The following is a 14,427-nucleotide window of genomic DNA, read 5'->3' on the forward strand; positions in this document are numbered from 1 at the left end:
CTTCTTCTTCTTCTTCTTCTTCTTCTTCTTCTTCTTCTTCTTCTTCTGCTGCTGCTGCTGCTATTGCTATCTAATGACTGCTTCCTTCCCTACTTTTCCTGTGTCTGAGGCAGAAAAAATCCCCTCCCCCTCCACCTTTCTTGACAACAAGGTTGTGAAGATTGTTTTGTTTTGTTTAATTCTGATATTGAAATATTCGAATCAAAAACAAAAAGAAAGAAAGGAGGTATGGGGGGAGGGAGGAAGAGGAGCTAAGCAGTCATAAAAACACAGAATGATTATGACCAAGTGAAGAATAAATTGTGTGTCAATGTGGCTTGTGATCCCTTCCCATACACAATATGATTTATGGGTAGGTCAGTGATTTACAAGCAGAAGATTGGCCTTCTTTTATTATCTGGTCTCACCTTAAACATGAGAAACTCAACCCCAGAAGGTTTAATTAAGTCTTCCAAGTCGTGAATGGTAGGACTAGACCTTAAAGAGAGATTTATCAAGTGAATTTGTTTCTATAACTCCACAGCAGCACCACCTTAGAGGAACTACTGAAAGAAATCCAAGACCAGGCAGCCCTTTTTGACTGGGACTCAAAAGTCCTCATGTTACTATTTCAGGAGGGCACCTGAAATTTAGCAAGGGGATCAAAACTCATTAGGCTGTGCCCATGTTTTCAAATAGTTTAAAAAATATAAAGAGAGTCAAGGATAAAGGAACTGAACCTCAGTTTGAAACATAAGAGAAAATTTATAAAGATAATCTTCGGTTTCAACCATTCCCAAGATGAACCCACCTTTTATTTTGGGGTCAGAAGGAAGTCAATTAGCTGACAGGTTTTACTGCTTCATACTGGAATTTGAAAACATTTAACTCTTCTTGGGCTAGACAAATGGCTGAATGGGTAAAAGTAGTTGCTGCCCAAGCCTGGCCACCTGAGTTTGGATCCTCAGATAAGAGTCTGGGTATGGTAGTATGTTTCTAAGTCTTCTGTGGTACAATGGCAGAGGCAGGAGACTGCTATATGGTTGCAGACCAGATACTTTGGAGTTTGCAATGCAAAATAAGCAACAAGAAAGATGGAGTCTCAAAATCAGAGAAAGGACAGAATGAACTCTTACAACTTGTCCTCTGACTTGTCCCACATGTGTGCCACAGCATGCCACTGTGTGTGAGTGAAAAATGAAATTTTGAAGACTTTAAATTTAATTAAAAAGTGCCGGGCAGTGGTGGCACACACCTTTAATCCCAGCACTTGGGAAGCAGAGGTAGAGGTGGATTTCTGAGTTCGAGGCCAGCCTGGTCTACAGAGTGAGTTCCAGGACAGCCAGGGATGCACAGAGAAATCCTGTCTCGAAAAAAAACAACAACAAAAAACAACAACAAAAGAAAAACAAACAAAAAAACATTAAATAAATTTAGTTAAAAAGCAATCCCTCACAGATGTTTTCAACAGTATTGCTACCACTGCACAAAAAGGAATCTTGAGGTCTGAAAGGCAAACGGCAATGCAATTACAGCCTCATTTGATTTACAACAAAAACCAGTAACCTCTGGACCAAACTCCAGAACACTTGTAAAGTAGAAGAGATATTAGCCTGAAGTAAAGGGAATTGGGTTTCACACATATTTCTGCATTAACTATCATAGCCAAGTTATTTAATATCATGGGCCTCAGTTTCCCCATATGTATCCTGTGTGACTACTAACTGATCTGTGGTTCTGCCCTAAGATGTTCTAATTGCTTCCCACTCCCATGAAAGTGCTTTGATGTTTTAATTTTTTTATCAGCCTATAGAAATATCTTCCCTGTTATCCTTTTCCTGCAAGAAAATCCCAACTCCCAAACATCCACTGATAATAAGCACAGTGTTTCTAATGCTCTGATTTTCAAGAGTTTGTTATGTTCCGACTGATGGAGGGGACATTATAACTCATCTCTTATTCTGTGGATCTCGGCTCCAGAGCTGCAAATGAGGAAGACCGCATGCTATGTGTACTTTGGCAGGCAAACTGTGTGGCCTTCGGACAACCAGCACTGTTGTCCCCAGACTTCTTAGAAATGAACAGAGGCTGCTGACTAAAAGACAGCCAGTTCTCTCTTTTTCTCCCCAGGGAGAAAGTATTGAGATTTCCTATAATTTCTTTCTAATCAGTTGGCCTCAGCATCTCAGCCTCCTCCCTCTGCCTTCCAGTATTTTTCTGCCCACAAAAGATATCTTTTAGACATCTGGTTGTTTTTTAAAAATTGCATCTTTCCAAGAAAAAGACTAACAATACTTGTATTCCCAACATCAATCACTAAGCCCCATACCTACACCGAGAATCAGACAAGATGAACATGTGTTTGTTTTCTTATCAGGCTCAGCCAAGGTGGATATGTAAAAATTTTGTCCACATGTATATATGCATATACATGAATCTCTTTTAATTTATATGGTTTTAGCTAGTACAAGGTCACTTGCCCAATATGTATGAAATTCCACTTCCTCCATCACAGAAAAAAAAAAGGATGAACTACAAAGCAAATGTGATTAAAAAAAAACAATTTAGAAAGCTAAAGTATTTAGTGTCAGTATGTATTTGAAACACAAAAATATGGGATCAATATAAACATTTCAACAGAGACTGAAAATATAAGAGGTAAAACTTTGTGCATAGTTGGTTTAGCTCTGACCAAAGAGCAACTTTGAGAAGAAAGGGTTTAATCTAGTTAATAGGTTATAGTTCATTACTGAGGGAATCCATAACAGGAGCTAATGGCAAAAACCTGAAGGCAGACACTGAAGCAGAAGTCACAGGGGCCCTGCTTTCTCCAGCTCACTGAGCTACACACCGATGCCCACAGTGGGATGGACTCTTCTACATCAATTAGTAATTAAGAAAATGCCACACAAACACCAGCCAATTAGACCTGGGAAAATTTCAGTTGAGATTTCCTCCTTCCAGATAATTCTAGGTTTGTGTTAACTCTACGGCCAAAGCAACCATGACAAGCTCCAAAAGATTCCTCATACGAGCTCTTCTAGAGTGACCTTCGTAAAAACCTTGTCTTTGAATTCTGCAAGCAGCTTCATAGATTCCTGTGACCAGGGAGTAGTGAGTTTTCTTTTCTGAAGCCCTGTCTCATTTTTTACAAATATACGTACACAGTCTGAAGCAATCCTATAAGAACCAGCCTTTCCCCTTCATCCCTCTTAGAATATGCAAATACATGAGTCACAGACTCTTGTGCTGCTCCTGTTGAATACTCTTCCCACATAAAACTTCTCGTAATTCGTCATTCAGATCTCGCTGATATAAATTCCAATGTGAGTGGATGCAAATCTCAAGTGGTACTTGGAGCTATTTGAGTGTGCAGTGCTTCTTTTTCTCTTTTCTTTTCTTTTTTTATTAATCACTTTATGTGTTTACATTTCAAATATTATCCCCTTCCTGGTCTCCACTCCATGAACTCCTACCTCATCCCCCTACCCTTCACCTCTAAGAGGGTGCTCCCGCACCCGCCCACCCATTCCTGCCTCACCCCTCTAGCATTCCCTTTCTCTGGGACATCAAGCCTCCACAGGACCAAGTGCCTCCCCTCCCACCGACGCCAGATAAGGCCATCCTCAACTACATATGTAGCGGGAGCCATGAACCGGCCCATGCATAGTCTTTGGTTGGTGGTTTAGTTCCTGGAGTTCTGGGAGCTCTGGTTAATTGATATTTTTGTTCTTCCTATGGGGTTTCCATCCCCTTCTGCCCCTTCAGCCCTTCCCTTACTCTTTCGCTGGGGTCCCCGGGCTCAGCCCAATGGTTGGCTGAGTATCTGCATCTGTTGCTGGCAGAGCCTCTCAGATGGGTGGGTAGCCCCACCCCTCCACTGGGGGCCGTGTCTCTGTACTGGTAGAGTTACAACTGGGTACCAACCTTCAACACATGAACTACCTGGAGGACACTTCAAATCTATACCATAAGAGAGTTTGATTGGGTTGTCCAACATCTACATGTCAATCTTAATAGAGTACTGCCATCTTAATAGAGGAAGTACTTCCAGTCCATGAATGTGGATGTCTTTCAATTCATTGACCCTTTATTTACTCTTCCAACGATTTTTATAACTTTCAGGATTCAAGTCATAGACTATTTTTTGTAGTGTATTTCTAAAACAATCTTTGAAATGCCGCTATAAATGGAATTGTTTTCTTAATGTTGTTTTGGAGTAGAAAATGCATTTTATTTACACTGTTCAACATTTGAATATATTTTAATCAGCAGGTAGTAGTCATGAATATCTGTGAATTACAGTGTAGCATCTAAGTATGTATGTACAGTGTGTAATTATCAGATCAGAGAAATTGACATATCTGTCATCCAGACACTTCATTTTTTTTTCTGTTGGGAACACTCAAAATACTTTCTAGTACCTATTTTGAAATATTGAATTAATTCAATTAAATGTGGCCAAGTTTACAAACCCTACTGTGCTATAGACAAAGACATTGTTCCTTCTTTATGACTTTACCTGTATACCCATTACTTATCCTCTTTTCATTCCTTCCAAGACATTGGTAGCCATTTTTCTACATGTCTCTGAAATCATGTAGCTTCCACGTCTAAGTGAGAAGATGAGGCATTTGCCTTTCTGTGCATGCTTGTTGCATTTACTATCATATCTTCCACTGTTCAAGTTAGTGGTGATGTATTTTCTTTGTGTACTTGTCTGTCACTATGAATTTGGGTTAATTACATATCTTGAGTGTTATGAATAGCTCTGCAGGAAAATGAGTATAGATGTTTCTTTGACATACACAATTTCAACTCCTTTGAATATGTATCTGATAGTAGGGATGGTATACCATGGAAGAGAGAGTTCTACTGTATTTCAGGAGTCTCTATGCCATTTTCCACAATGAATGTACTGATTAACATTTCCATTGCCACTTTTTGTTCTCTGTCCACGTATTTTATTGTTGTCTTTTGAGTAATTGCCAGTCTAACTGGAGAAAGATCTTTTTTTTTTTTTTTTTTTTTTGGTTTTTTGAGACAGAGTTTCTCTGTGTAGCCCTGGTTGTCCTAAGAAAGATCATTTTTAATTGTGTTTTTGGGTTGCCTTAGATACATAGTTGACATCTGTCTATTGGTCTTGAATACTACAAGGAAAAGCTCTTGGAGTAAATGTGCAACTCACTTAATGGAATTAAAATCCACTTTCTCTATTGGAAAATTAGGAAAACTAAGATGTACTATTCCATCTTGCAGGGCAGGCTAACAAGCTAATCTTGTGCTAACCATTATTAACTCCTCAAACTACCTGAAGGTAGTAATTGTGAACTCTGTCTTTTAATGAGAGAAAGCAACTGCAGATAGTTTAAAATTGTATATTCTACATTCATGTTGGTAGGAAACAACAACTGTTTATACTAGCCAAGTATTTGTTTTTAATGTTGTAACTTTATTTTGTAGCTTTCTAATTCTCTTAACTTTCATAGTCATTTTTATTATGACATCTTCATGTTCATGCAGCTGTATTGCTGTAGTGTTCACATTTACCCTTTCTTCTTTCTCCTCCCATTGTTCATTTTCCTCTAAGGATACTGTGCCAACAGGTTAGAGTTGAATGTCTAAATAATTAACTCTGTAATCTAAATCCAAATGCCCAACAGCAGAGTACCCAAATTCACATATTGAACTGATTCATGATGCCTTCCCAGAGAAATGAATCTGTGTGTCTTTTCTTACCTTTGTAAGAGGCTAAAAGTGCAGCCTCTTAGAAGGTGAAGCCATTTAGACACCATGTGCTTTCTAAACCACCACTATAGGGGTATAACAGAAGCACATGGAAGTGGTGCATGATCTTCCTGAGGATGCACATCTCCACTTGAGCACCCAACATTAGCAGAATAGATAAGTGACTTCTGTATCATGAGTGAGACAGGGGGAAGGAGAACACTCCTACTACATGGAACTTCTGAATGATGTCCTAGAATTGAATTACATCCTATGGAAGACAAGGTTACCTGGTCAAGTATATGTAGAAACTGACTGCATTTTTAAGGAGTCTAATATCTTAATAAAGACAATTTTATCATCTATGCAAATGCAACACTACCAAACTTTTGATTAAAAAAACCTCCTATTCTCAGAGAATATACATCACAGTCTCTAAGAAATTGGAAGACTATATCAGGTGAATAAAATTTTCCTCAAGCTGCTAACAATTTCTTGACTATATGAATTTAAACAGGCTAATCTTTGTGCCTCAATTTCTTTATTTGTAAAATAAATATAAACAATTTCATCAATAAAATATATCTATTAAATGTTAAATCACTTAATATTTGTTAAACACTATTGCTTAGTTTATAGGAGGCAATAAATGATACATAATCATTTAATAACTAAAATATATTTCAAATGTAATTACATGACAATATAGGACTATTATTACAACACTCTTGAAATGTGGTTATTGCTATTTTATAATTTACTTTTTATCAGTATTCTCTTACCATATCATAATATGCTTCTGATGTCTGTATCAATATTGTACATGATAAAAATTATAAACTCAAATTTTATTTTATGTTGAAATCCCAAATGTTTTTTGAGTCAATGTGACTGGGCTTAGGACATCCAGTCCTTTATGAATGTCTCATCACAGAAAAGGAAAAAAAAATGAGCCTTCCCTTGGAGTCATTTGTCAGAAGTCAAGAACTTCTAGAAAAAGGAATGTCTTTCATACAAGGAAGGTAAGTTTTAAAGATTGCTCTATAGCCACTGAATTCTTCAAAATTGCCTTGTTTTCAGGTTTCATTTTCTGGCAGGAGAGCCCAGAGGAGAAGTCCTTGATAACTCTTTCACTGGAGGAATATGTAAAACCATCAAGGACAGTAGAACCAGTAATCCATACCGTGTTCCAGCCAATCTGGAAAATGTCAACTTTGAGGTATGACAGTATAGCAAGGTGGCCACTTGCACACTGATAATGATTATAAGCTAAGTTTCTCGTGGAGATTTTGATGCATGATGGAGATGAGTGAAAGGATAATGAACAATTTGATCACACATTATATGTTTCTATTTAATCCTACCAAAACCCAATGAAGTCAAGATTATCTTCTTTTTTTTTTAACTAGAGGAATTGGAAAACAGGATAATTAATTTGCCCAGCATCAAACAAAGTAGGAAGTAGCTGTAAGCTGTAGACTTAAGACCACATTTCCTTGACTGTTCATCTTTTCTCCATGAGCATAGAACTTTAAAACATATCTATACCAAAAAAATCTATTTATTCACAATGTTCTCTTACCGTAGCTTTTATTCTCATAACTATGAGACAGATGTAAAATAGTCTCAAGTTCCTACAAAACAGAAACAAACCAAAAAACAAAAACAAAAGAAAAATCCAAAACACAAAAATATCATGATGAGCCTGAATATTAAACACCTTGGCTTACCTCCTTTAATAAAATGCAAATTTTATTAATTTGATTGTTTACTTGTGTAATAATGATCAGCACATTGTAATACTGAATAGTAACCTAGTAACCGAAAAATAAATGCTCCATTCTTGTTGCACTGAAGTAAATGTGTGAGGGTCTGAATAAGATAGGCTCATATACTCAGATGTTCAGTCAGCAGGGAATGGAACTGGTTGGGAAGATTACAAGGATTAGAAGTTGTGGCCTTGTTGGAGGAAGTGTGTCACAGGATGTATGCTTTAACCCAGGCAAGGTCTACTGTTTTGTATAACAGGATGTAGCTCTCAGCTACTTCTCCAACAACACACTGGCCTAATGATGATGGATTAATCCTTTGAAACTATAAGCAAGACCCCAATTAAATGGTTTTTTATAAGAGTTGCCTTGGCTATGGTATCTCTTCTCAGCAACAGAACAGTGACAAAGAGCAATCCCTTTCCTTTAGTTTTTGATCAGGGAAATACATGGTTTTAGTAGTCACGTTCTTGCATGCAGATTATACTAACAGATTGTGAGACCTTTATGGTAACAGGTACTCAATAAGAAATCTCTCATAAGTAAATGTGAATATTGCCAAGTCCAAAGACATAAGTTCAATCCACAGAACTTACACTGTGGGAAGGAGAGAACAGACTCCTGTACACTGTCCTCAGACATCTAAATGTGCACTATGTCATGAGATTACCCACACGTATAAACACAGATTAAATGAATACATACATAAATGTAATATTTTAAAATTATAATGACACCTCTATACATCTAAATACATGCACTTTCCAATCTAATGTACTCCATTTAAAAACATGTAAAAAATACTTCTGGGTTTAGAAAATAACTCAGGAGTCCAAAGGCATATTCTAATACTCCTGGAACATTAATGACAATATTTTAGAGTATATGATATTGAATGGGCTTTGGGGAAAGAAACATACCTGTGTTTACACGTGATATTCTGGTAAAGGGTATTTTCTAACTTCCAAACAAGCAGTCCACAAGCTTGCTTTCAAAAACACAATTTTCAACAACAACCACAGCCCCAGTATTCTCAGCAGGAATCTATTTCACACAGTTAACAGAGCAGCATTCCCATGATCCTCCATTCCATCTCTGACTTCTTAAGTTCCCTACATTTATTTTTATAATGAGTGTTGATTTACTCCCTAAAGGTCCTTAAACATAATCTTCACAAAATCCAAAAGTGATCAACATTAAACGTATTATTCATAAACTTGGTATTTATTAATAATGTATTATAAGCAAAATACTGCCTTTATTAAGGAATACAAATACTGAAGAAAAATATTTACTACAGCTCATTCCAATTTTCCTGTCTAATATATTTTTTGTCACTGTTCACTTATAAATCTATCTCCTTCCCATCTAATACATGCAGTAAGAAAACCCTCTCCTTGCCTTCTAACATCTGACATCTGACTCTATTAAATAAAATATTTTTTATTTTTTATTATCTACTTGTTTATCCGTGTGTGTCTGAGTGTGTGTGTGTATGTGTGAGAGAGGAGAGAGTGGGGGGAGACCATGTACATATACACCACATGTAATCAGAGAACAACTTTTCATAGTTCCAACTTGTAGGTCTTTAGAATTGAACCTTGTCTTAGTCAGTGTCCTGTTGCTGTGAAGAGAAACCATGACTAGGGCAACTCTTATAAAGAAAGACATTTAATTTGGGCTGGCTCACAGTTCAGAAGTTTAGAACATTGTCATCATGGTGGGAAGCAGGGAGGCATCTGGTCAGACATGGTATCTGACAGGTTGCTGAAATTTCTACATCTGAATCAGCAGGCAGCAGGAAGAGAGAGACACCGGGCTTAGGTTGAGCATTTGAAACACCTGTCCCCTGTGACAGATTTCCTCCAGCAAAGCCACACCTACTCCAACAAGGCCACACCTCCTAATCCCTGTCAAGTAAGGCCACTCTCTAATGACCAAGCATTCAAATATATAAGCGTATGGGGAATCATTGTAATTCAAACTACCACAAACCTATTAAGCCATTTTGCTGGGCCCTAATATCTTATTTTTTTAAGCTCATACAGAGAGTAAAAAATTACAGCCTGGGCTTTTTTAAGAACCTATGACTAAATCTACACAGCTACACTTATATGCATATATCCTCTAGTAGCATGGCCTTATTATTTTGTAATTGACTAAGAGGTTTGTTACGTGAGAATTATAGATGCCGACCATTGCATTTTGTGGTATCTGAAAGAAACACTGAGATGTTGCTTGTGTCACCATCATTGACAGTCATCTTTTGCAGCAGGGTTAAGATTCCTTCTTTTCTAGGCTAGTTTTGAAAGTCATTTAATGCAACATATGATTTGTCTCTCAGTGGATTTTACTAATGACTGCTTAAATTTTTTTCTACTGCTGACCAGACAAGATAGTTCCCATCCGTTTTGAGTGATTTTAATCAACTTTTGTCCTTGCTGTTGTGATGATTGCAGAGACTTAAGTTTCTGAGTCATGACCTAGTTTTACTCTTTGCTCAAGTGGATTTCAAAATTGTTTTGCATTTCAGAGGCATAACCAATAGATAAGAAAAGAGAGTCCAGCTAGGGTCATACAGAACCTTTCTCCACCCTCTTTTGTCTCAGTATCTCTGAGATATAACTTAAATCAAATCTCACAATACACTAAAGTCATAAGCAGTCTTAAAACTTGGCCTCATCATTGGCAATATCACAGAGAAATACTTTACTTTGTATCATCTTTCAAGTCTCTGGTTCTGTGTTCTTTCTTTAGTTGAGATGCTCGAAATTTAGTCTCTTTGGGTCTATGTTGATCTGTTATCCCATGAGTACTTCATCTCCCACACTGTATTCTCTCCCTAACTAAACTATTAACTCTCTGAGTGTAAGGATGAACAGACTCTTGTGCTCTCCAGTAATATGAGATGGGTAATGATCACTTTTTGACTGCTGAATGATCATTGTGTGAGGTGATACCAAGCAGCTCTGCTGTGTATTCGCTAAGTTATCTCTTACTTCATATGCACTTTATTGGTCAGGTACAAACTATAGAAGATGACTTGGAAACAGATTTCTACAAGGACTTAGCCACTTTCAGAAATAATGAAGATCAAGCCGATTGGTCGTCGGATAAAAAGGGAAATTCTTTCCATGTACCGATTTTTTATTCCTCAAAGAAAAGTGAAAGTTTCCAACGTAACTCCGCCTTCAGAAAAGCCATTAAAGCCTCCCACAAGATGGTAAGGGAAATAGTTGATGATTCATTCTTTCTTCACAATGAATAACTAACAAAGCAATCAAGCATCAAGAAACCAAACATTTCTATATCAGTAGGATTTCTAAGAGATGCTTAAATAGACTCTTTCGTAACTCAGTTTAGTATTAAAGATATGCTGCTGCATGGGGTTGTTCTTGCTTTATTTTCAGTTTTCTGTCCCAGGCTGTGATCAGTATGGATTGTTTCCGATAAATTTTAAGGCTCATTTTTATTTTCATATACATGTTTATATGTGTGAATAAGTATATGCCACACATGTGTGCATACCCACAGACCCAGAAGGGGGTGTGAGGTCCCTTCAAACTGGAATTATAAATAATTGTGAGATGCTGGATGTGGGTACAGGGACCAAGCCCAGGTACTAAGGAAGAATAGTTAAGTCTCTTAACTGCTGATCTGTCTCTCTAGTCCCCAAGAAGATTATCTTTTTAAGCATTTGGAAGTTATACAGAATGAAAGGTGTCATTATGATGCTGCCATTGATGGGGATATTTTTTAGGCTGCATGTGATATTAATGTATTTTCTTCATTTTAAAAAAATCTTTCGAGACTTTCATATATGAGCATTGTATTTATATTGTTTCTACCTTTTCCTCTACCTCCCCCTTGCCCCTCCACTCTCTTTTAAATTTAATACCTTTTCTTTATTATTATTGTTTTATACAAACACACATACACACACACATACACACGCACACATGCACACAAACACACATATTTAACTTACTGAGTCCATCTAGTGTTGCTCACATGTATGTGTGTAGAGCTGAAACCTTGAGACTTTATAATCTATTGGGTGATTCATCCCTGGAGAAAACTGAGTCTTACTTCCTCAGGAGCCATTGATTGCCTGTACATCATCATCTAGGTGTAGGATCTTGTGACACTCCTTTTACTTTGGCATGTTTGCTAGTGGTCATTATGCAGGTCTTGTTTAGATTACTATATTGTTGAGACTTCATGAGTTGAAATTTCGCTGTCATGTTTAAAGGAAATTTTTTTAAATTATGCATTCATTTAGTGTGTGTGTGCATTTCATGTGTGTGCATATACACACTGTACAATATGTCTGTGGCGGTCAGAGCATCACCTGTTAGAGTTTATTCTCTATTTCTCTTATGTGAGTATCAGGGATCAGCCTCAGGTCATCAAACTCTCCTTAACTAACTGAAAGTTTCTTATAAATGACATATAATAACTTTGTCTTTTATGTAATCTGTTTCAGACTTTCTGAAGACATAGGCACTACCTTCTTTTAATCTACTAATTGAGACTATCTTGGGATCTGGTCTTTGATCAAATCCCAAGCTCACTTTGACAATGCATCCATGGCTATACATAGTTGTCTAAAAGTATAGGATAGAGAGGGAAGGAGATGAAGATGCTGGAAACATGTAGCTGACATGCAGGTAGTGACCTGACTTTGAAATAGATTATACAATGTTTTATATATAAATGCTTTAAACATACTAGAGAGCACACATACAAACTCTTCTGTGGACAAAGAGCTAGGTTTTATATCTTAATAACCTTTCCCAAAGTCAAAACATTTGAGGCTATTTGCAGATTAAGGTATATGAAATTGCTACTTTTCAACTGTTCTACCCTAGAATTGTTACCCTTGTATGGCTCAAGACAGTAACAAGATGGATGTAGAAAATCCATCTGAACAGAGGATTCTTTATTCTTGTCCATCTCTGGAGAAAATACTACGACGACCTTTCTTAGTCTGAAAATACTGAAACACACAAAAGACTTGTGAATTGATGCAAGTCCTTCAGCTTAGCCTAATATGTGTTTTCTTTTTCTTTTCTCGGTCTCAGATCTGAATAAATGTTCATTGGGCAGAGAATCTCTTCAGAGCAAAATAATAATCTTGTGAGGCTTGGCTGTTACCTCATTTATGTTACAAAGCCAAAACCATAAAATACAATTCAAGCACAGCAAGATCTCACAAATTGATTAAATGTGCTAATATTGCTTAATACCCTGGTATAATGTACTTCTTGGTCTAAAATTGCCATTTCCAGTCTTTGTGCAGTAGCAATGTATCATGCCTGTGCTTCGGTTATGTTGAGCTGTCAAAGTTGCATGTGTGTCTCCAGTGATTTAGTCTGTAAGGAAAACTATAAATAGTGAACCTCCAAGAGCTTACATTAAGGATACGTGTTTCTTAATAAAAGCACAGAGATACTCCAAGTTTGAGGGCTGTTTGACAAAATTCAAGTGTTAAAGTTCAGAAATAGAATTCATAGGCATCCAAAGAAACATAAACTTCTCAAAGCAACAAACTTTCTCTACCTTGTTCACTTCTATGACAAGTGCACCTGACACAACGGAATAAATTTAAATTGAAGACTAGAACATAGGGAGAGAAGAGAATGGAGTGGGGAAGAGAATAAATGATAGATCCTTTGTAACTTTGCAATGTTTTTGGTTTTTTGCATTAGCAACTTTTTGATTTTGTAATTATAGCATGCAGGAAAATGGCTGTTTTATAATTAACAGTTACAATAAAAATTCTTTTGCTAAAACATGGTAGTTATTCCGTAATCATTGCTTATTTAATACAATTTGTTAGAATCAGGAGATTAGACAAAATACATAATTTGTAAACACAGCATACCTGAATACGCTCATAAATACCAGTAGTTAAGTGGGAGAATGCAAAGGAATGAGATCACAACATGGTATCAATTGTTTGACCTTGAATTAACCTACATAATAAGAAGTGAAAAAACAAGCAGATGTGTTGGCAAAAGAGCCAAGAACAGAATCCTTCACACTTCTGCATATGCCTGTCAGAGAAAGAATATAAAGAATTTGTTTAATTTAATTACTTAGTGATGGAAAATGTGGTGTCCTTTGGCTTTAAGAGTATGAAATGTCACCTGGTGTGCATTTTCTCAATCTGTCAGTAGACAACTAAAATCTGCAGAATCTGATGCTTCTTTGTGGTTAGTGAATATCGCCTTAGCACTTCAGTTGAATCTTTATGCAATCTTTTTTAAATTTTGTTTATTTGCATTAGGGCATTGCAAATAAAAACTCACTGGTGGTGAGCTGTGCACTGACAGTCAGAAAGACTAGTTAGTGTTTCTGATCACTGCTTTCTCCCTTGCTAGAGAATGAATACTGGAAGCAGGCAGTGTACATTGTTGAGATAGTCCCATCTGTTTAGTACTTTGAACATCAAAGGGAAAAGATACTGGTGTGCAGCCTGAAGAGTGTAGCTTTTGTGTGGGAACACGAAATGGAGTTGAATTATTTTACGTCCTGCGATAGGAATGGGGCTAATGAGAAGTTGAAGACATTTCAAGAATTGTTCAAGTTTCCATTATCTCTGGCTCCATTTCATTAATTTTTTTCCTTATGCTTTTTGCCCTTTTTCCTTAGGATTCTAGCTTTGTCAGGATCCATAAAGTGATAAAAGTCTTAAACTTCACAATGAAAACAACAGACCTGCACCTTTCAGATGTCTTCCTGAAGGCCCTTGTCCACCTCCCTTTAGAATACAACTCTGCTTTGTACAGCCAGATATTTGATGACTTCGGGACCCACTACTTCACCTCAGGCTCTCTGGGGGGCAAGTATGACCTTCTCTACCAATTCAGCCGCCAGGAGCTACAGAACTCAGGTGTGTGAGTGTCGGTTGACTTGGCACAACAATAACATGGATGCATCTTTTCTC

The 14,427-nt window shown here is 37.0% G+C and overlaps 1 protein-coding gene across 3 annotated transcripts in view; it reads left to right on the forward strand.

The window, feature by feature from the left end:
- C6 (complement C6) overlaps positions 1-14,427 on the forward strand; it is a 65,200-nt gene that overhangs the window by 9,126 nt on the left and 41,647 nt on the right. For 2 of the 3 annotated variants that reach the window (XM_028767585.1, XM_028767583.1), the window contains 3 exons: positions 6,787-6,925; positions 10,498-10,698; positions 14,133-14,373. In XM_028767585.1, coding sequence (XP_028623418.1) covers positions 6,787-6,925; positions 10,498-10,698; positions 14,133-14,373 — 581 coding nt within the window. The remainder of the gene's footprint in view (positions 1-6,786; positions 6,926-10,497; positions 10,699-14,132; positions 14,374-14,427) is intronic. The other variant, XM_028767584.1, reaches the window with a different exon arrangement.

Source organism: Grammomys surdaster, unplaced genomic scaffold (genome assembly GCF_004785775.1).
Source record: "Grammomys surdaster isolate TR1022 unplaced genomic scaffold, NIH_TR_1.0 174, whole genome shotgun sequence".
NCBI lineage: Eukaryota > Metazoa > Chordata > Mammalia > Rodentia > Muridae > Grammomys > Grammomys surdaster.